The sequence below is a fragment of the Gouania willdenowi genome, chromosome 6 (genome assembly GCF_900634775.1).
Source record: "Gouania willdenowi chromosome 6, fGouWil2.1, whole genome shotgun sequence".
In the NCBI taxonomy this organism is placed as follows: Eukaryota; Metazoa; Chordata; class Actinopteri; order Blenniiformes; family Gobiesocidae; genus Gouania; species Gouania willdenowi.
In genome coordinates, this window is record NC_041049.1 from 32,654,497 (window position 1) to 32,672,604 (window position 18,108).

At 39.6% G+C, this 18,108-nt stretch overlaps 1 protein-coding gene across 7 annotated transcripts in view; it reads right to left on the bottom strand.

Annotated features, from left to right (window-relative positions):
* The window catches only part of srpk2 (SRSF protein kinase 2), a 65,986-nt gene that overhangs the window by 7,520 nt on the left and 40,358 nt on the right, over positions 1-18,108 (bottom strand). For 5 of the 7 annotated variants that reach the window (XR_003674171.1, XM_028448221.1, XM_028448223.1 and 2 more), the window contains exons 7-13: positions 17,338-17,503; positions 10,943-10,983; positions 9,464-9,779; positions 6,607-7,506; positions 6,221-6,321; positions 3,976-4,083; positions 3,810-3,879 (exon numbers count right to left, since the gene is read on the bottom strand). Coding sequence is in view for 6 of the 7 variants with exons in the window: in XM_028448221.1 (XP_028304022.1) it covers positions 3,810-3,879; positions 3,976-4,083; positions 6,221-6,321; positions 6,607-7,506; positions 9,464-9,779; positions 10,943-10,983; positions 17,338-17,503 (1,702 nt within the window). In the remaining variant the exon portion in view is untranslated. The remainder of the gene's footprint in view (positions 1-3,809; positions 3,880-3,975; positions 4,084-6,220; positions 6,322-6,606; positions 7,507-9,463; positions 9,780-10,942; positions 10,984-17,337; positions 17,504-18,108) is intronic. The other 2 variants (XM_028448224.1, XM_028448220.1) reach the window with 1 other exon arrangement.

Below are 18,108 nucleotides of genomic sequence, written 5' to 3' on the forward strand. Positions count from 1 at the left end.
ACAAACATTTCCACACACATTGTGTTTTGGCTCATTTTGACATGTTTGATAGGTTTGTTTGGGGATTTCCTTTGGAAAATACATTTTTCTGACAGATTTTTTTTTTTACTCAATGGAGGCTGAAGTTTTCTGTCCAATAGGCAACCAACCATTTTTGTCTGTGTGACGTTCAGAGAGTTTGGTGCGCTTGGCAAATAGAATGTGTGAAAGCGGACTGGACCAAATTAAAATGCAACAATGTTGCAACAATGCAGATTCACCGCAGAGACCGCACTGAGCCCACTGGACTACGCATATGTGTGAAAGCACCCTAAAAACATTAAAAGTTACTGAAATAATAAAGTAAGGAGGCAATATGAACTGCACATAACATTTTGCTAAAACGTTATTCCGATCCACTCAGGTTGTTTGGATCCTGCCCCTATTACATCCCGAGCTCATGGACTGTTTTATTGCACTTTTCCAGTTTGTTTTGTCGGACTTATCTGGGTTTCAGTGCAATCAAATGCAGCATTATTTCTTTTTCTCTGTATCATTTTCATGTATAAAAGCTGCCAATGATTAGTGAAACTCAAGAAAACCTCTGCGTGTTCATTGAAGGAAGCTTAGAAAATGTAAACGTGCAGTCTAAGGTGTAGGCATTGTGAGGAGAATACATAAATACATATTCATTCAATAAAAACTTGAATTTAATTATATAAATGCTCATTTAAAAGATCATTTGTGTAGGGGTGGGCAAGCAGGAGACCATGGGCCTTAAGCGGCCTGCAGACCAGCAGTTTATTATGTCAGAGCTAGAAAACAATAGTTAGCAGGGGGAAGAGGAGATGAGGCACAGCAGCAGAACTCAAAGGACAGGATTTAGAGCTCTCAGTGGACACTTGGGTATGGGAGGACGGGTTTTTAACTCATTCTGGGACATTTCACCATCAGGTGATGATAATTAACTGCATTGTATGGATTGTATTGTAAGCGTCACATAGACCAGTGTTTTCCAAACTTTTTGGTCTCCTGTTCCCCATGAAGCTTATATTATATCATGAGAGCTTCTTTGCTTTCATCGTATAATGTTGATATGAAGTCAGTAGACTCGTCATGAGCCTTTTTGTGCCTCATACAACTGTAACTATGGATATAAGCCTTTTACTTCTGATCATTCAGCCATTCCAGGTTTTGGTGCACAAATTACATCTTGTGTAATACTGGCATTTAAAGTCAAAATTTGTCATGTCTTGAAAATGTGATGATAAATGTTTTCTCACATCCTCAACAATGTATTCACATACCCCTAGTTGGAAATCACTGGTGATGAATGTGTCATGTAGATAAATAGATGCATTGAAGTCTCATCACACTGTGGCCAAAAGGCCTTTTATAAAATGCACTGTTAGAAATGAAGGGAACATATAATCAGCACAGCTTATCACACTTCCTGGAGATAAAAGACTAATGGTTGTGAAGCAGATTCAGCAGAACAAGCCCCATCAAGGAAGGAAACAAACCCTCAATTCTGCTGAGTCATGGCAGAGTACATCAATAGGAGGTTGATGACATGAAACCCTTTACTCCTCCATTCGGTCTTATGTCTCTTTATTTTCATTTAAATATTTTATTTTATCTCTTCTTTTGCAATTTTATAAATAATTACAGTGACTTTATTTTGATGCCGAGCCTTTTATCCAGCTTATATTGTTTTTGGCATGTACACCATCCTCTTTATAAATGCCTCATTTTTTGAAGACACCTTCCTCTTTTGTATTGTATATTTCTAATTATTTATGTGCATCATAATTTGCCATATTTTTGCAGCTTTGTGCAGAATAGCTTTTCTCAGTCAATAGTTTTGTAACGGTGCTAGCCCTAAGCACCTAAGCAATTTGGTGCCCTAGATTTTACCTCTAACCCTATCCTCAAACAAGAACCTGAACATCTTTATCGTTGACCGTTTTTAGAAAAATAGAACCCAATCAAAATAGTTACCAAAAAGTACACTGACTTAATAATTTAAAAATAATTTTTAAATATTATTTCAAAATATAAAAAATCTAAATAGTCAAAGCAAAATGTTAAAAATTGCAAACAAGCGACATAAAATAATTGATATATACAAAAGGAATAAGGCACTACACAAAATAGGATATATACTGTAAACCAGTGTTTGGCAGCTGACGTCACAGGTCATGTGATCTTTGTTTATCAGCCATCTTGGACAGCTTGAGTTGTGGCACAGAGATCACTGTATTTGACTATATAGAGTGTCAAAATAATACCATGGTGTTTCACTGCTGTGCTGCTGGATGTACAAACAGGCAAGGTAACATCCCTGGCTTGTCCTTTTATCGTTTTTCAGCTGACAGAAAGCGATGGATTGCTTAGTGCTAATCTTGTGTGTGTGTATGTGGAGCCGGTGACAGGGGAGAGAGAGGGCTGATCACTTCTTCTCCGGCTGTAAGTTTACAGCACTTCTCATAGACAGCGCCACTTTTACACTTTAAATCATCACCCAGAATGTAGGCTTATTCAAGAAGTTAACTGCTTTGAGTTGAGGAACAGCCCTCCGCTGCAGCCTTCTCTCTCAGGGACTGCTGCCTCGGCTCTACAGACAGTGACGGCAGGGGGAGTAGTCGCTTGAAAAGTTCACATTTTTAAACTTTGAGCAACTAGGTCGCGCAGGACCTAGTTGCCGGAGTCAGCCATTCGGGTCGCTTGAAGGGAGGTGGCTTGAAGTCGTGTCATTTACATTGATTTTGAATGTAATCTCGTCACTTCAGTCGCGTTCGGAGTTGACGCACTTTTATCCAGGTAATTTATCTATTTATTCGCGTGCGATATACATGGCGTGGTGTGTGAACAGGTTGAAATGCGTGTGTCTCACGCCCAATGTGTGAGACTTGAGAGCTTTGAGTGTACAGTGTGCTAAAATGAACAGCAAAGTCAAGTATTAACAGTGATTAAAGTGTAACCATGTTGCTTGAATTGGTCAATTAAGCCTTCAGAGGTAGATCTAGTATAACTTAAAAGTATAAACCCTGTTGAATGTGGCTTAATTTATGGGTCATGATCACAGTCACACAACTTGAACTGTGGTCTGCTGACATGCTGATGCCGTCCAAGATGAAAGCATTAACAAACCTCATGGTATTAGTGACGTCAGAGAAAAACCTCTGTAGATAAAAGTAGTACTGTGTGAATTAATTGTCCGGATTTTTGGTTAAAAGTAAAAGACTTCAAACTGGAAATCGTACATTAATAAATGTGTGATTGACATGTTCCCTTTATTTATGGAGAATTTGAAACCCTGTAAAGCCTGGCACAATTATAGTTCCTTACAATGGAACAAATGAAACTGATTTAAACTATCACCAATCAGGCATAATGTTCCAATTGTGAAGATGATGACACACCAGCACATAAGCAGTAGAACCTATTATGTCCTTAGGGTTTAGAGGTGAAGACTCCATGGATCAGACTTGTTTACAGAACATCCATAGATGCAGAACTGGATTCAGATCTGCAAATTTGTCAGCATAGTCAACACCTTGAACTCATATTTTAAGACAAGACATATTAGGGAAATGAAGAATCGAGTTGTGCCTGATTTTTTTTTTTATTTTGATCATTTTTACAATATTTCTAAACAAGATGTAGCTCATTGTACTTAAATTTGAAATCAAAATGTTCTTTCATTTATTCTATTGTGCAGGCTTTAATAGGTTTTACATTTAACTTTCACACTCATAACCATGCATCATTATGGCACCACCAGCAAACTGTCATGTGCACTGTGTCACAGGGATGTGAACACTCACCTTCATCCCGGGAGTAATCCTCTCCAGAGTGGGGCTCAAACAGATAATCTCCAGTGGCCAGCTCAAAGGTCTGCATTGAAATAAAAGTGGTTGATATCCTTGCTGAGTGTTACACACACAAACATGTGTACAGGTATGTGATGTGTTTGTGTGTGACTGGGTTCACCATGCAGGCCGTGCTCCAGATGTCAGCGGGCGTGCTGTATCCGGCTCCTATCAGGACCTCGATGGAGCGATACTGTCTCGTCTGGATGTCCTCGGTGAAGTGCTTGTGCTGTTAAAGAAAGGAGAGAAAAATAAGTGAGGACTGAGTGATGATTAGTTTATTTTGTGTAGTTGTTAAGGGTGTAAGGAAAAATAGATTCGGTAATATATCGCAATATTTCACTGCAATATTAGTGTATCGATCCAAAAAATATTCAAATCGATTTTTTCAATCATGTTTTTTAACAAAAAAATATTTAATTGCGCAAACGTATGCAAAGCATGTAAACACCTGGTCACTAGGTGTCAGTGAACCACATCAGACCTTGTTAAACTACCTCACTCCTCAATAATAACTTGGAAGATGATTGCACTTCATTTTCATAAAACTATTGGGCACTTTTATAGATATATGTGGTTTCAAAAAATTAAGAACTTAACAGAATCAGAATCTGTTGTTGAAGTAAAAGTCTAACTTTCCTAAAAAATGTAATTTGACAGCTTGATAAACATGCCACTTACTGTATTGTGATATTAGTACTTGAACTACAGTTAGTTACCATTTAATTGTTCTCGCAAGTTTAATATGAATATATGAAATAAATTATATTTCAAACCATTTTGTGCTTATAAAGGTGAAATTTGTAATTATTGACATCACAATATATCCCGATGTATATCATATTGTTTAGTATCGGGATACATGGTATCATATATCATGCAAATCATGAATCGTATCGTATCGTCAGATTCATGGCAATGCACACCCCTAGTAGATATGAAACAAATTAACAGTTTCACATGATGCCAGGTTTTCTGATTTAAATGTATTGACTTCCAAAAAGGTGAAAGAGGTAGAGAAATTACTTTTCTTAAGAATATTATTAAAAAGAAATACAATTTCAAATGTTGTGCTTTGGGAAAATTAAAAACTTTTTGTGAATTTGGTAGTTGGCAATCCAGTTAATGAGCAGATCCCCTTTAAAAATCAAAACACAATTTTCTTCTACATTTTTTTTAAGGTTATTGTTTTATTGCTTTGGCACATGAATGCGACCCACTGGGGTCAACTCCCCACAGTTAGGCAGTGGATTTGAAGCTAGGGAATGTTAACCAGGGACAGGGATTAAAAGTAATCCGGGGAAAATCTGACGATATTATTATATTATTATAATATAATATTAATATTATAACTCTCAAAATGATTATCATGATAACACATTATCTCATTAATGCGCATTAATCTCAATTTTCTTTATTGAAGCAGACGTGGTTCATCAGAGGTTAGTTTGTACTGTTGCAGGCTTGGTGCCACCTTAAATAATGATGCATTTTGGGAAGTTGAGGCCTAATATGTATGCTTTCTCTCTCTCTGTGTGGTGCAGTGTGTGCGTGCTTTGACCGGCGTTCAAATGCAGCATCCAGTGCGTGTTAAAAGAGGTAAAGCTCCAGATGTCACATGACTAATTTTGTTTGGACCGCCATGTTGGCAGGACAAGCAGCAGCTAAAATGAATGGTACCAGTGTCCGCTTCAAGCCTTCAGAATTTACTGTGCAATTTATTCACATCAATATTGAACTATACTTGACAAAACTTAATAGGTTAAATATAACCACCTCTATGATGCACCTGACGTGCTTTTTACATCCATTGATTTAGCCATAATGAAGGACAAATTTCTAGATCTACAATACTTAGACATATACAACTACTTCATTGACTTTCCGTCATCCTATTTGGGGGAAACTTCAAGAGCCAACAAAAGACTGGAGGGGTACAAATGAATGACATCTGGATTTGTAATTAACTTTCAGCTTTGGCGTGTGCCCCTAGCCTATCCCCTGTTTTTCCTCTTAGACTTTCTCATACTAAAGAATGGATATCAAACCTGACCCAAGCCCAATGGGACTCAATGGAATCAGTTGGGTCGGGCTGGTTCCAACACTTACAGTATTTAGAATTAGATGCTCAGGTTCTGTCGGGCTTGGTCACGTTAGCTTCATGTGCGCCAGTGTACATGCACATAATGCGCCGTGCATGTCCGACCCTCTTCTGTCTACAAAAAAGAGCCTCTGTGCTCAATCAACAGACACAGGTTCAGTTAAACCGGTGATTGGACAAAATCTGTGACCAAATAGTTTACAACTATAATTCTTTGATCAGGAGAATAGCTACCAGTAGCAAGCTTTGACCATGAGAATCTTACCACCCAGCAGGCATTTCCCAGGTCAGCGATTTTCACCCTAATGTTGTCGGCATTGCAAGGGTCTAGTGGGTTGATCAGCAGGTCTGCAGCTCTGGCTCTTACTGAGAGGAGTAAACACAAATAAATCCTTATTTTAGCATTTATTAGGTGTTAGTCACTACTCAGTGAAACAGTCACCAATTAAACTGGGTCAAAAAAGTAGTTCTTAGAGATTCAGACACCAGGTAAATCTCAGGAAAACAGAGAACTTTGTTGATGTTCTTCTTTAAGGATTAATTATCAGCCTCAAAAGTTGAGTTCCTTTGATAGCCTGAATGTTTGGACTTGTCACAGGAGCTTTTCAGAAATTATGCACGCAGTAAAATGGCAGTAAAATATTTTCTCACCTTTGGGCGTTTCCCCTGTACTCGAGGATGACACAGTGCGACTGCGGTCTGCTGTGGGACTGTTCAGTGAAGGGCTGATGTTAGCAGTGCCCAAACATACAGGTTTTCCAGGCTCAGGGTCCAGGGGTAAATCTGGGAAACGGGAAATGTTGCCACGGTGACGCTCGCTGGAGCCATTTGTCAGAGCCTGCTCGCCAACCTCCCCATTAAACATCTCATAACCAGAGCTGAGCGAGATGTCTCTGTCCGTGTAGCTGAGCTCAGACTCCACTAGGGGGCAGAGCACAGGCCCGGGAGAGGTTGAGGTGGGCAGGCCCGAACCTACAGTGGGTTTAAGTCCCTCTGAGCCTAACAAAACATGGCCGTTTGTTTTGGCTGAGTTGGTTTTGTTGATGAGGGGTTTGATGGGGAAGGGGTTGTCTGTGAGAAGGTCAGCAGTGGTGTCCTCATCATCCTCTTCTTCCTCTTCCTCTTCCTCCTCCTCTTCCTCCTCCTCCTCCTCTTCATGTTCTTCTTCATTCTCCTGATCTTTTGAACTATCCTCATCCACTACTGGCCCAATATCACTTTCAGTTGTTGGATCCTCCGTCTCATTCACTTCAGTCTCAGTTTCCTTCTCCTCTATCTTCTCCTCCTCCTGTGTATTCTCCTCCTCTGTCTCTTTGATTTCACCCTCCTCCCCCTTCTCCTCCTCGCTCACCCCCTCGTTCTCCTCCTGCTGATTCTCTACTTGTGTGAGATCACAATTTCCTTCCTCTGAGATTGGTGGAACAGAAGCATCTTTTTCTTCAACAGCTGTAGCTCCCTCTTCCTCTTCTCCATCTTCCTCCTCAGCCTCCACTTCAGGTTCCTCACCTGAGATCCAGGGTGGCACACTTTGCTCTTCAGCAGGTGCTGCACCTAACATGGAAAGACATGAGCAGAGAGTAAGTGGGATGGAGTAACAGTAAGGGTGAAAATGTTTTTTTTAAAGCTGCAGTATGTAGATTTGTGAGACTTGTATGGGAACAACCACACTCCCCCTCTCCTCCCTGTTTCAAAACATATTGTCCCTTACCGGTATCCTCATGAACGTGCACAACTGTGGAGCTCTTTGCAACACTTTTCCTCAATAGAGAGTAGTGACAAATCTAGGGACTTTATCTTGTGTTGTTGGAGAGTTGTATGATGTTTTAGAGACATGAAAGCACGTATCACTTTGTGCTGTGAGGACAGTAACTAGAGGTGCACAGCCGCTGCGAGTCCTCCCCCACAAAGCTCACACACAAGCAGCCTCAGTGATCACAGAGCAGACAAACACTCCAGTCCACAAATGAATTGCTCATGTTCTCTCCACCTTGGATATGCCAGAGGTTTACAAGAGATTTATCTCGTCTGTTATCACTATGCCTCTGACTCAGTATGTGGGGTTTTGAGTTGGACCTCCTTCGAGTCAGTTCCGCCAGAACATGTTTGTGCCTTTAGGCTGTTGATTCTACATGTCTGTCTTTCTTTTTTTGGCTTGCTTTACAGTGTAACCGTTGTGCCTAATACCGTGATGGAGTCTTCTGCTGGAATGTCTGTCATTGTACTTTTACTATCGACGGTACGAGCATTAACTTCAGCCAAGCAGCCAAGAGTAACACTTAAAACAGCTCATTATCTCAACGAACACTTTCACTCCCCCTACATCACTACATATCCTATATTGTCACTGTCTCTTCTGGCTCCAACCCTCCTCCCTCCCAGCGGTTGGTCAGTAGGAGACGCGCCATAAGGGCAGCGCCACACTGTGGCTGACCTGCGAACTACCCATCCTAAAGACCCATCCCCTGTGCTAACGTGCTGTTGTATTGAATTGAATGTTGTATTTGTGGGTTTCTGTCGCAATGTTGCTGAAGAGTTTTTTTTTTCATGATCCCAAACTCTGCCCCTCTCTACAAGGGCCTAGTTTGGTTTTTGCCTTTTTTTTTATCTCTTCTTCCTCCCCATCGTTTGTTATCCCATTTCTCATCTGAATAAGTTCTCCCGCTCCTGTGCTCCCATGTTTATGATTGTCTTTTCATGTTTTCTTGGACGGGATGAAACTGAAATGTGATTTCGTTGCTCTGTAACATGTGCAATGACAAATAAACTCATCTTATCTCATCTCTAGGCACTTTGTAGAAAGATCTCTGATTGGTTAAAATCTAGAGTCATGCTCCTGAATTTCTAAAGCCAAGAGAAAAAGAACACTTTCAATTACAATATGCTCAAAGGTGATTATAGACTTTTGACCAAATGGTGCCAAAAAAAAATCTTACATACTGCAGCTTTAATCTGAATCTGCAGGGGATGAAGACAACATTTGCATTCACAATGAGAAGTAAGCTGTCCCCCACAGAGAGAAGGTCAGTTCAGTTCCATGGTTAACCATTTTCTTTGGACCCTACCATTAAAAAGGTGTATGATGTTGACTTTGGTCCAAATGTGGCTTTAGAAAGTGGTCTCAGGATCAACTCTACTCTATGATCTGTAAAATATTGAACTTCATTTAAAATGAGTTCAGTTTTTATTCATTTAAAAACAAGCAGCTTAAACCCATAGGGAATAAAAACAATTTAAATAAAAGTTGCTTGTAAGAAGGAGATACAAGTCAGAGGATTCCCTGTGAAGGCAGTGCATTGGAGCTCAAAATGTAAGGCTAAAGCTTGAAAGGCTTTAATTTATCCAAGGGAGGGTTGAATGGGAGTTACAACACACGTGAATCTCGTGTTATCTTGTTTGAACACAGACATAGCAAAGAGAAGTAAACATGAGTACTATGTTAGATCAATATTGTGGACAAGATCATCAAAACATGAGACAAATTGTCATTCACAACAGCCACGTGACTTACACGTATGATTGGTCAGCCTGATGGGCCGCTCCCTCTCTCCTCCCTGCTCTTCCTCCTCCTCCCCATCTTCTTCCTCCTCCTCCTCCTCGTCATCATCGCTTTCTCCGGGGGCAATGCCGGGGCCCGGCGGAAGTGGTGCTAAGGCCAGGTTTTTGTCTCCTTCCTCTTTCTCTTCCCCATCTTTCTCTTTCTCCTCCTTAATCTCAGCTTCTCTTTCCAGAGCTTCAATCTCCAACATCCGCCTCTCCAGCAGCTCCGCCTGTCGCTTCTGTTTCTTCTTCAGCTTCTTCTTCTTGTTCTTGGAAATCTTTCCCACCTTAAATACAAAATATGCAGAAAGGACACAAAAGCATTTGGTTTTAGAACACAGATTGGTTTTGATATGTATTTGAAATGTGACCTTTAGAAGTAAAGATAAAGGAATAAACCACTGAGTGTATGGTATATCTTAGTGGCATCTGATTTGTGCAAGTATGACAGTGCCATAATAATAATAATAATAATAATAATAATAATTATTATTATTATTGTTATTTTCAATATGAAATAGATGTGGTTGTTGCCAGCCAAATAACTAACACTGGATTATTTTTTACTAGCTTTAATTGATCAGAATGATAATAAAGTCCTGCCTTTATTATTGTATTCATAACACAAATTGAGCATTGCGTTATCTCAGGCAGGCACAGTAGTCAAGTGAGTCAGTCCCATCAGCTGACAGTAGCCATCCCCTAATTCAGTTAATCATCCAGCTGATTATGTTCCATGCTTCTCATTGGTTAGAGTTAGTCACAGCACTGTATTTACACCACTGCAACCAGCCTATTTATACTTTCCCACACCAGCTCCTCCACTTCTGTCTAATTAAACAGTGTCTTCTGTTGCATCTAACGTATGTGCTTCTGTTCCAAGGGGTCCTGCTGACCGCTCTCTCTGCTTATGTAGCTCATGGAAGAGCGAGGGGGAGCTCCCTTTGCTTTGGGCTTTCCATGCAGCTGCTGAAATGGCTGAGAGGTCCCAGTGCAGAGCTTTACCGCCAAATCTAAAGTGCATGCTAATAAACAATTTGACTTAAGTGAACCTCACTGAATTTTGTATTTTGAGTTTTATTTTCAAACAATTTTACTGCTACAGGGTAAGGCCATGTCTTTTTTTAAAAGGCACCTTCATGTTTTTAATTGTGAGGAGTTTAAAATAATTACTATTATTTATAATGCTGTACATTTTGAATAAAAGTTGGTAATACACTAATTTTCAATATATAATTCTTATTGCAGATGATGCAATTAATCATGATTCTTTGTTGTTATTGTAAAAATCATACAACAACATTTCAGGTGCATACTCTGTGCATACTCATACTGTTATTAAAGCTTTAAAGAATAAAGAATACATGGGTTCTACTTATGCCACACTTTCCCTACCCGTGTGTGTGTGTATGTGTGTGTGTGTGAGTGTGTTCTCTCATTGTATACTCACATCTGTCGTACTCACCGGTTTGAGCTGGGGCGCTGTGCTAACTGACAGACAAAAGAAAAACATCAATCAGAGGCATTGACAATGTCCCTGATACTAGATTATAGACTGACAGACATTTTCCATCTTATCATCTTTGATATTTCTTTCATTCCAAACATCAATCCTCTCAAAAAATGTATCATTTGTTCTCTTTCTTATGGATCCCAACTTTTGTATCAACCTCATCCTTTCAATAATTATCATCATCAGAGTTGTGAATAAATTCTTAGCGACTATTATACACATTCCCATTCTCGTTCTATTCTTGTTCTTATCATGCTCTCCAGCCTACATAATGTTTTTCTCCACTTTTAATTTAATTTTGACACCACAACATAAGCTTAAAATAAGCCTTTTCACACTCTTGGAAATCTCGCTCTCGTTCAGTTCTCGCGTGTGACTTCAACGGTCAAGAAGCATAAACTCGCCATGACAACGAGTCTGACAAAGATTTTGATTATTTTTACCGTTAGAGCATTGATTCCTTGAAAGATTTTTTTGCGGAAATGTAGTATCGGTCTCCAAGGCAGAAATGCCGCGTTTAGCTGCTTACGGTAATGCTGAAAATTCAGGTTTTTCCTTTTTAAACAGTGACCAATCAGCTAAACAGCACTTTTTCACTTATTGGCCTGTTTAGTGTCCATCTTGTCCACTTCCTTCAAATTTGTAAATTCAACTAAAATAATAGCTTGATCAAAAATAATCATGGACCTGGTTAGTGAATGGTGTACCTCGTAAAGTGAGAACTCATATGCTCATTTGATTTTGACATTTTATTTTTATTTTTGCTGCTGTGATGTGCTGTGAAGTGGGCATCAGAATGGCTGCTGCTGATCACTTAAAGCATGCACCAGTAAGAGTGGGAGGGGTGCGTGTGTGATGTTTAAAAAAGAAAGTTCAAATATGAGAATTGTATGGTATTCTTATTATATTAGATATGTTCTTAAGCTGTGTAGTATTTTATACTTCTTGCTGTTTGTTTTTGTTCAATGTTCATAAGAGTGAGGGGTACCATAAATGTTCTGTTGTCCTTGATTGTTTATTTCAGTTTTGATAAAATACATCAGAAGTCCTATACTGTCCACCTGTTCAAGGTTCCTACATTATATAACAGTTTACCCTGGTCATTGCATTTCATAGTGAAATGTATTACTTTTAAGTTGTTCTCACTAGTAAACCCAGTTTAGATTTTTAAGATTTAAAACCTTATTCAGGATGTCTTCTGGATTTCCAGTAATTGTGTCTCGAAAACATATTTTAATGACTAAAGAACATACAAACAACAACAACTAAGACATATTAATAACGTTCACTCTGGCTTCTTCAATGACGTCTTCTGGATGTTCAATAATTCTGTCTTGACAACGTATTTTAATGACATTCATATAACATCCAAAATCTGTACAACGTCTAGAAACTTTCACTCTGGCTCCTCTGGGGACGCCTTCTGGATATACGGTATAGAGAACACGTCTATTTTGATGTATTTTGGACCACCTTTTGCTCACTGGGTACCAGTCAGTGCAGAGCGTTCTTGTGCCCCCTGCAGTTTTCTTAATGCCCCCCATTTAATACTGGCTGGCGCCAACTCTGCTGGGTACTGTCCTTTTCACATTCAGAAATCTCGCTTGTCCGATCAATACTAATGATACATTTTAGCGCTTTTCAAAAACTCAAAGAGACTTTACAGTTGTTAAAACAATTACACAAATCAAATACAGAAGAAAACATAATCACAAGTTAAAAGCTTGGGAGAAGGAATGTGGAAGCAGAGGTCTGTCGTTTTGATTCTGCTTCTCTCATTGGTTTTACAAATGTGCTCAGATATGTGCATCATTCCCAGGTAGAGTCTGCAAATCCGCCCGCTGGAGAACCGGGTAGTCGGGGTTTTTGTGTACCAGGTGTAATCTGAACTGCCCTTGCTTCGATACTGATACTGATTGCTGAGCTGCTCCCATCGGTTTTTAAAATTGCTTGGATTGCCTGAAAATTTCTTCAGCGGGAGTCCCTGGTCCCCCCTTGAGTCTGAATATGTGTAATATTAACAATATAAACACCATTAAAACATTAAAGATCTCTGGAATAAAATTAGGCAGTGGCTATCCGTATCAGTTGCTGTACATTCTATCTGTACGCAGCGCCCCGATTTGGCCAGTTTAGGTCAAGTGACTAAGACTAAACCTTGCCCTAAACCTAACCCTAACCCGAACTCTAACCTTAACCATAATAATTGTTGCGATACTTGTACTTTGGTAACCATACCAATAGCACCAGGGGTTGTTGGTAAGGCAATCGTACAAATAGACACTTTCATAAAGTTACAAAAACTGTTAAGTTGAAAATATCAACAGAGTGAACGAGCGTTTACATCCCTCTCGACATATGACCCGCAGGTAGTGCATGCGCATTTCCAGAGTGTGAAAAGGCTTATAGAAATATGTTAATTTAATTTTAAACCATATCTAATGACTATAATCTATTATTGGTCTCTGCAGTTTGCATGTTCTCTTGATGCAGTATTGTCTTTCTAAAAATGAATACAGTTCAAATACATTCGTTTTATTGGAGTGAGTAAACAGACTGCAGTCTGTGCTTGTCCTTGTGTGTGTGTTTGTGTGTATGTGCTTGTGCTTCCCAGTGTGTGTTTGTGCTAGCCCCTGCATGTGTGTTTGTGTTTGTCTATCGGTGTGTGTGTGTGTGTGTGTGTGTATGTGTGACAGAGAGAGAGAGAGAGAGAGAATGTGCATCTGTGCTCGTCCATCCATATGTGTGTGTGCAAGCGCTTGTCTTTCCATTTGACCTCATTATTGTCCTCCATAGCTCTGACTGTCTCTGAACTCCATCAGATAATTCAAACTGAAGATCAGAGAGAAGATTATTTTGCAGCTGCATTCATGTCGCCGAAGCATGTATTTGTTTTGATGCAGTAAGAACCGTCTGGATTTTTTGCAGTATCATCGGTTTCCCCTGAGGCTGAAAATGACTCTACTTGGTGATGAAAGACGCTGACAGTAAACCGAGGATTATGGAGTTCACTAATAGGACAGGGTTCACACCAAGGTTGCCTTAAACATTCCACAAGCTTTTCTTTTTCCGTTGAAGAAGTTTAGTTCCACACAAATGTTTTTAAAAGGAGACAGTGTAAGGCAAAGACATGCAAATTAATTTGTATAGCATCTTTCATACACAAGGACTCTTAATGGGCTTGTGAGGAAACACAAAAGGCTTTTCTATACATGGACAGATGCATTTTCATAGTAATATGTAATATGGTCATTGAACATTAACAGTTGTAGTAAAAGTGTGTATTGCGTTTATAAAAAAGCTCCTAAAAAAATAAATTTATGGAACGATTTTTGTCTAATCAATGGCTAAATCCATCATAGCACAGACTCAGAGACTGCCTTAATTAAAGTAATCATCAATAATATCCTTATATCTTCAGACAAAGGATTGGTCTCAGTTCTGGTTCCTTTACGTCTCAGTGCAGCCTTCTGATCGATGATTTATTGCTGAAAAGACGAAAGATTTATGGGGATTGAAAGAACTGCACTAGGATGGTTTAATACCTACTAATCAGAACCACCTTTGTTTATGTGAATAACCACCCCTTGGTGCAGGCCAGTGTAAGTCAAGAAGATCATCAAGGTTCAGATTTAGGACTAATACACTTTGCATCATATGCAACATATGTTTCAACCAGAAAATAATGTTAGGAAGCATAGTATAAAAATAAATATGATCATAGATTTATTTATATTTTTAATCAGATTAACCAAATTATTTGTTAAAACTCAAGCTTGTCCTAAAGACATAAAAGCCAAGATAAAACAGAAGAAATGTATTATGTTCAAAATGATTAAAAAAAATGGCAGCACTTTGACATCCAGTACCACAGAAAAAACTAGATGTTATTATCTATACCGACTGTGGACTATCAAAGAAGCCCTGACCGTTATTTATAATGTTTATTACTAGTTGCTAGTGAGCTGTGGTTGGAGTGTGGAGAAACTGGTACCAATGTAGAACGCCTGAGGAGCTGAGTTGAAGAGTAACTAAACCCCTGCTTTCTGCTGACCTGCTACTAGGAGGAAAATTAAAAAAAATGCCTTGATTATGGGCGTTACAAAGACACGCTCACTCAGGCAGCCCACAGCGCTGTGCGCAGAGACAGACGGTAATACACACAATGTTTCTGTACACATACACACACACATATAAGTTCACAGCTGAGATGTGTCTACAACTACAACCACAGGCACACACAATCATGATGTGAAGCTCACACACAGCCATACACTCCTACAACCTCACGCACACAGCAATAAGACGTACACACGCGTCCATGCACACGCAGAGACAGACGAGAATACACACATAGCATAAATGTGTCTGTAAATACACACATAGCATGATGAACCCTCTGATTAGACCAGAACCTGCTCTTTATAGAAGCACAAAGTCAAAAACATCACCGCTACAGCTGCTGTTTCACATGGAACACAGTGGACTTCCTCAATTAGGCTGTCAATCAATGTTCACTCAGGGCTGTGATTGGAGGAAACCTTGCTACCTCCTCTCAGCTTTTATAGGAGGGTCGGGGGCTAACAGTGAAAGTTGATGATGCAGGGGAATCTAAAGAATCCGTTTCAGTCAATAACAAAATTCAGTTGTGATAGCCGGCGTTTAACCCTTAGTGACCCGCTACATGAATGGTCAGGGCTCACGCCAGACAGGCCTCCTACATGGACCGGGTCTCAAACAGAGAGTGACGTCCATTCATTTGTGGATAACACATTTATACGGTTTTGTGTGGATGGATTTTTTTTTATAAAACGATGATGTGTGTACAGAACTTTTTTTAAAAATGGAGGATGGTGAATATACATGATTATAAGATAAGGCCTAATGGTGCTTTCACACACACAGTCCGGTGGACTATGTGCAGTTCAGTTGAATCCACAGCATTGTTGCAGTATAATTTGGTCTGGTCCACTTTCACACATGCTATATTAATGAATTTGACTAAATTTTTAAGCTTTTATTGGAATGTAAAGTTCATGCAACACTCAACGCAGGAGTAGGACATTTAAATAAGAATTTGCAAATGATATTTCCTCAAATCAAACAATTTATTGAAACAAATCAAACAGCAGCAGAGGGTATAAAACAAATGTGTGTCAATAATGTGTCATGTGTCCTTGATCACACAAACATATGTTTATTTAAATACATCAGCATCCCTTCAGTCACACACACAGTCCTCAGATGGAATGACAGCGGGATGCGCCTAACTTTGATACAAACTTGCGCTGATATTCTGGTCCTATTGGGTCCCAGCAGCAGCGTGATCACGGACGTGCACAAACAGTCAGCCTTAAAAGCATCTATAATGACAAACAAACATATCAAAATCAACGTATTGCCTTTATCTGCTGTACCAATGCAAACATAGTCGAAGCTAAGTAGCTTAGCAAAGGCTAACACTAACACGGTCATTGTTAAGAAATAAAACGTCTTTGATAATTACCTGTCCTTCCAAACGTTGTTGCAGATTCCTGTGACTCCACTGAAGACAGGTAGAGTTGTTCGGCTGAATCTTTACGTAGGATAGGCAAATCCGTGAGGAAAGTTTTGTAGACTCTGATCCATTTTAAATTGCCTGGCTTTCTGCTGTGTTGACATTTTACCGGAAGTCTGCAACACCTACACTATGATTGCGTATTACTGGTTATTGTGAAAAAGGTCTGGTAAAACATTTATAGTTAGTTCTTAAATATAAAAAAATCACAAGTTTTCCTCAAGTCATTTCAAGTAAATAAGCTCAAGTTCGAGTCAAGTCTAAAGTCATAAGGAGCAAGTCCAAGCAAGTCAAGTCTTATCAGAAAACTATTCAAGTAAGTCTCAAGTCCCAAAAATTGTGACTTGAGTCTCCCACCTCTGCCAAGTAGTTCCAAAGTGCTTTACACTCACATTCACACACCAATAGGACAGAGCTGCCATGCAAGACATTAGTCAACCATTAGGAGCACCTTAGGGTTTAGTGTCCTGCCCAATAACACTAAACCCTAAATTGCCAAAATTTGAAATCACTAAATCTTATCACTCAGTAAAATAATTCATAGTTAATTATTATAAATTGCAGCTTGCATGCTTTTTTTTGGCAGTTAGTCAATTCTTGAAAAAGAAAAAAAAACATTTGTTCAGACCATGCACTTTTTAATTAAACTTACATGAACCTTCTGACCAGTGCTGCCAGTGGCCTCCAGACATTCTGGGTTCAATAACCTTTCTTTGAACTAAGACATCGCACTCACAGATTTCGTCCTTGAAAAAGATTGTTAATGTGTCTCTACCTGCTGATCCAGACGGGGGCGGAGCTCCAGATTTCTGCCACTCAGTTGCCTCCATGGCCATCCGCCTGACAAACACGTCATCCACACACATAAGGATGTTCTCCGGCTTGATGTCTGTGTGGATGATTTTACACTTTGTATGGAGATAGTCCAAACCCTGCAGAACCTGTGGACATAACCACATAAACATTATATTACGCACAGTCAATGTCTCTTCTTGTCAGATAATGTTTTGCTACCTCATCTAGTTCATCCCTCTGAGCATTTAACCATTCCACTGATGTTTGTGATTTCCCCCTTTAGACCTGATGCCTATCTCCAGAGGTACACACTGGACAGGTCACCAGTCCATTGCAGGGCAACACACACACTGGCCACTCATTCTCCCATTCACTAGTACGTGCAATTTAGAGACTCCAATCAACCTAACAGTCATGTTTTTGGATTGCGGGAGGAAGCTGAAGTACCCAGAAAAAATCCACGCAAGCACAGGGAGAACATGCAAACTCCACACCGAATGGAGCCAAGTGTCCACCCCAGTAGCTAAACCCAGTATCTTCAATTTTAAATTGGAACACTTTATTCTCAACTGAACACTTGAAAAGCTTACCGCAGCTGATGTGGCTTGAGTGGCTTTGGTTCTCATCCTGATACAAAATTCAGTTCTTTGAGGTCTTCCCCAGAAAATTACAACAAAAGTGCAGCTGCCTTAAAATTCAGCAGCACAAGTTCTGACAAAGTCTGGCTTTCTGTGCATTCTTCTTTAAAGTC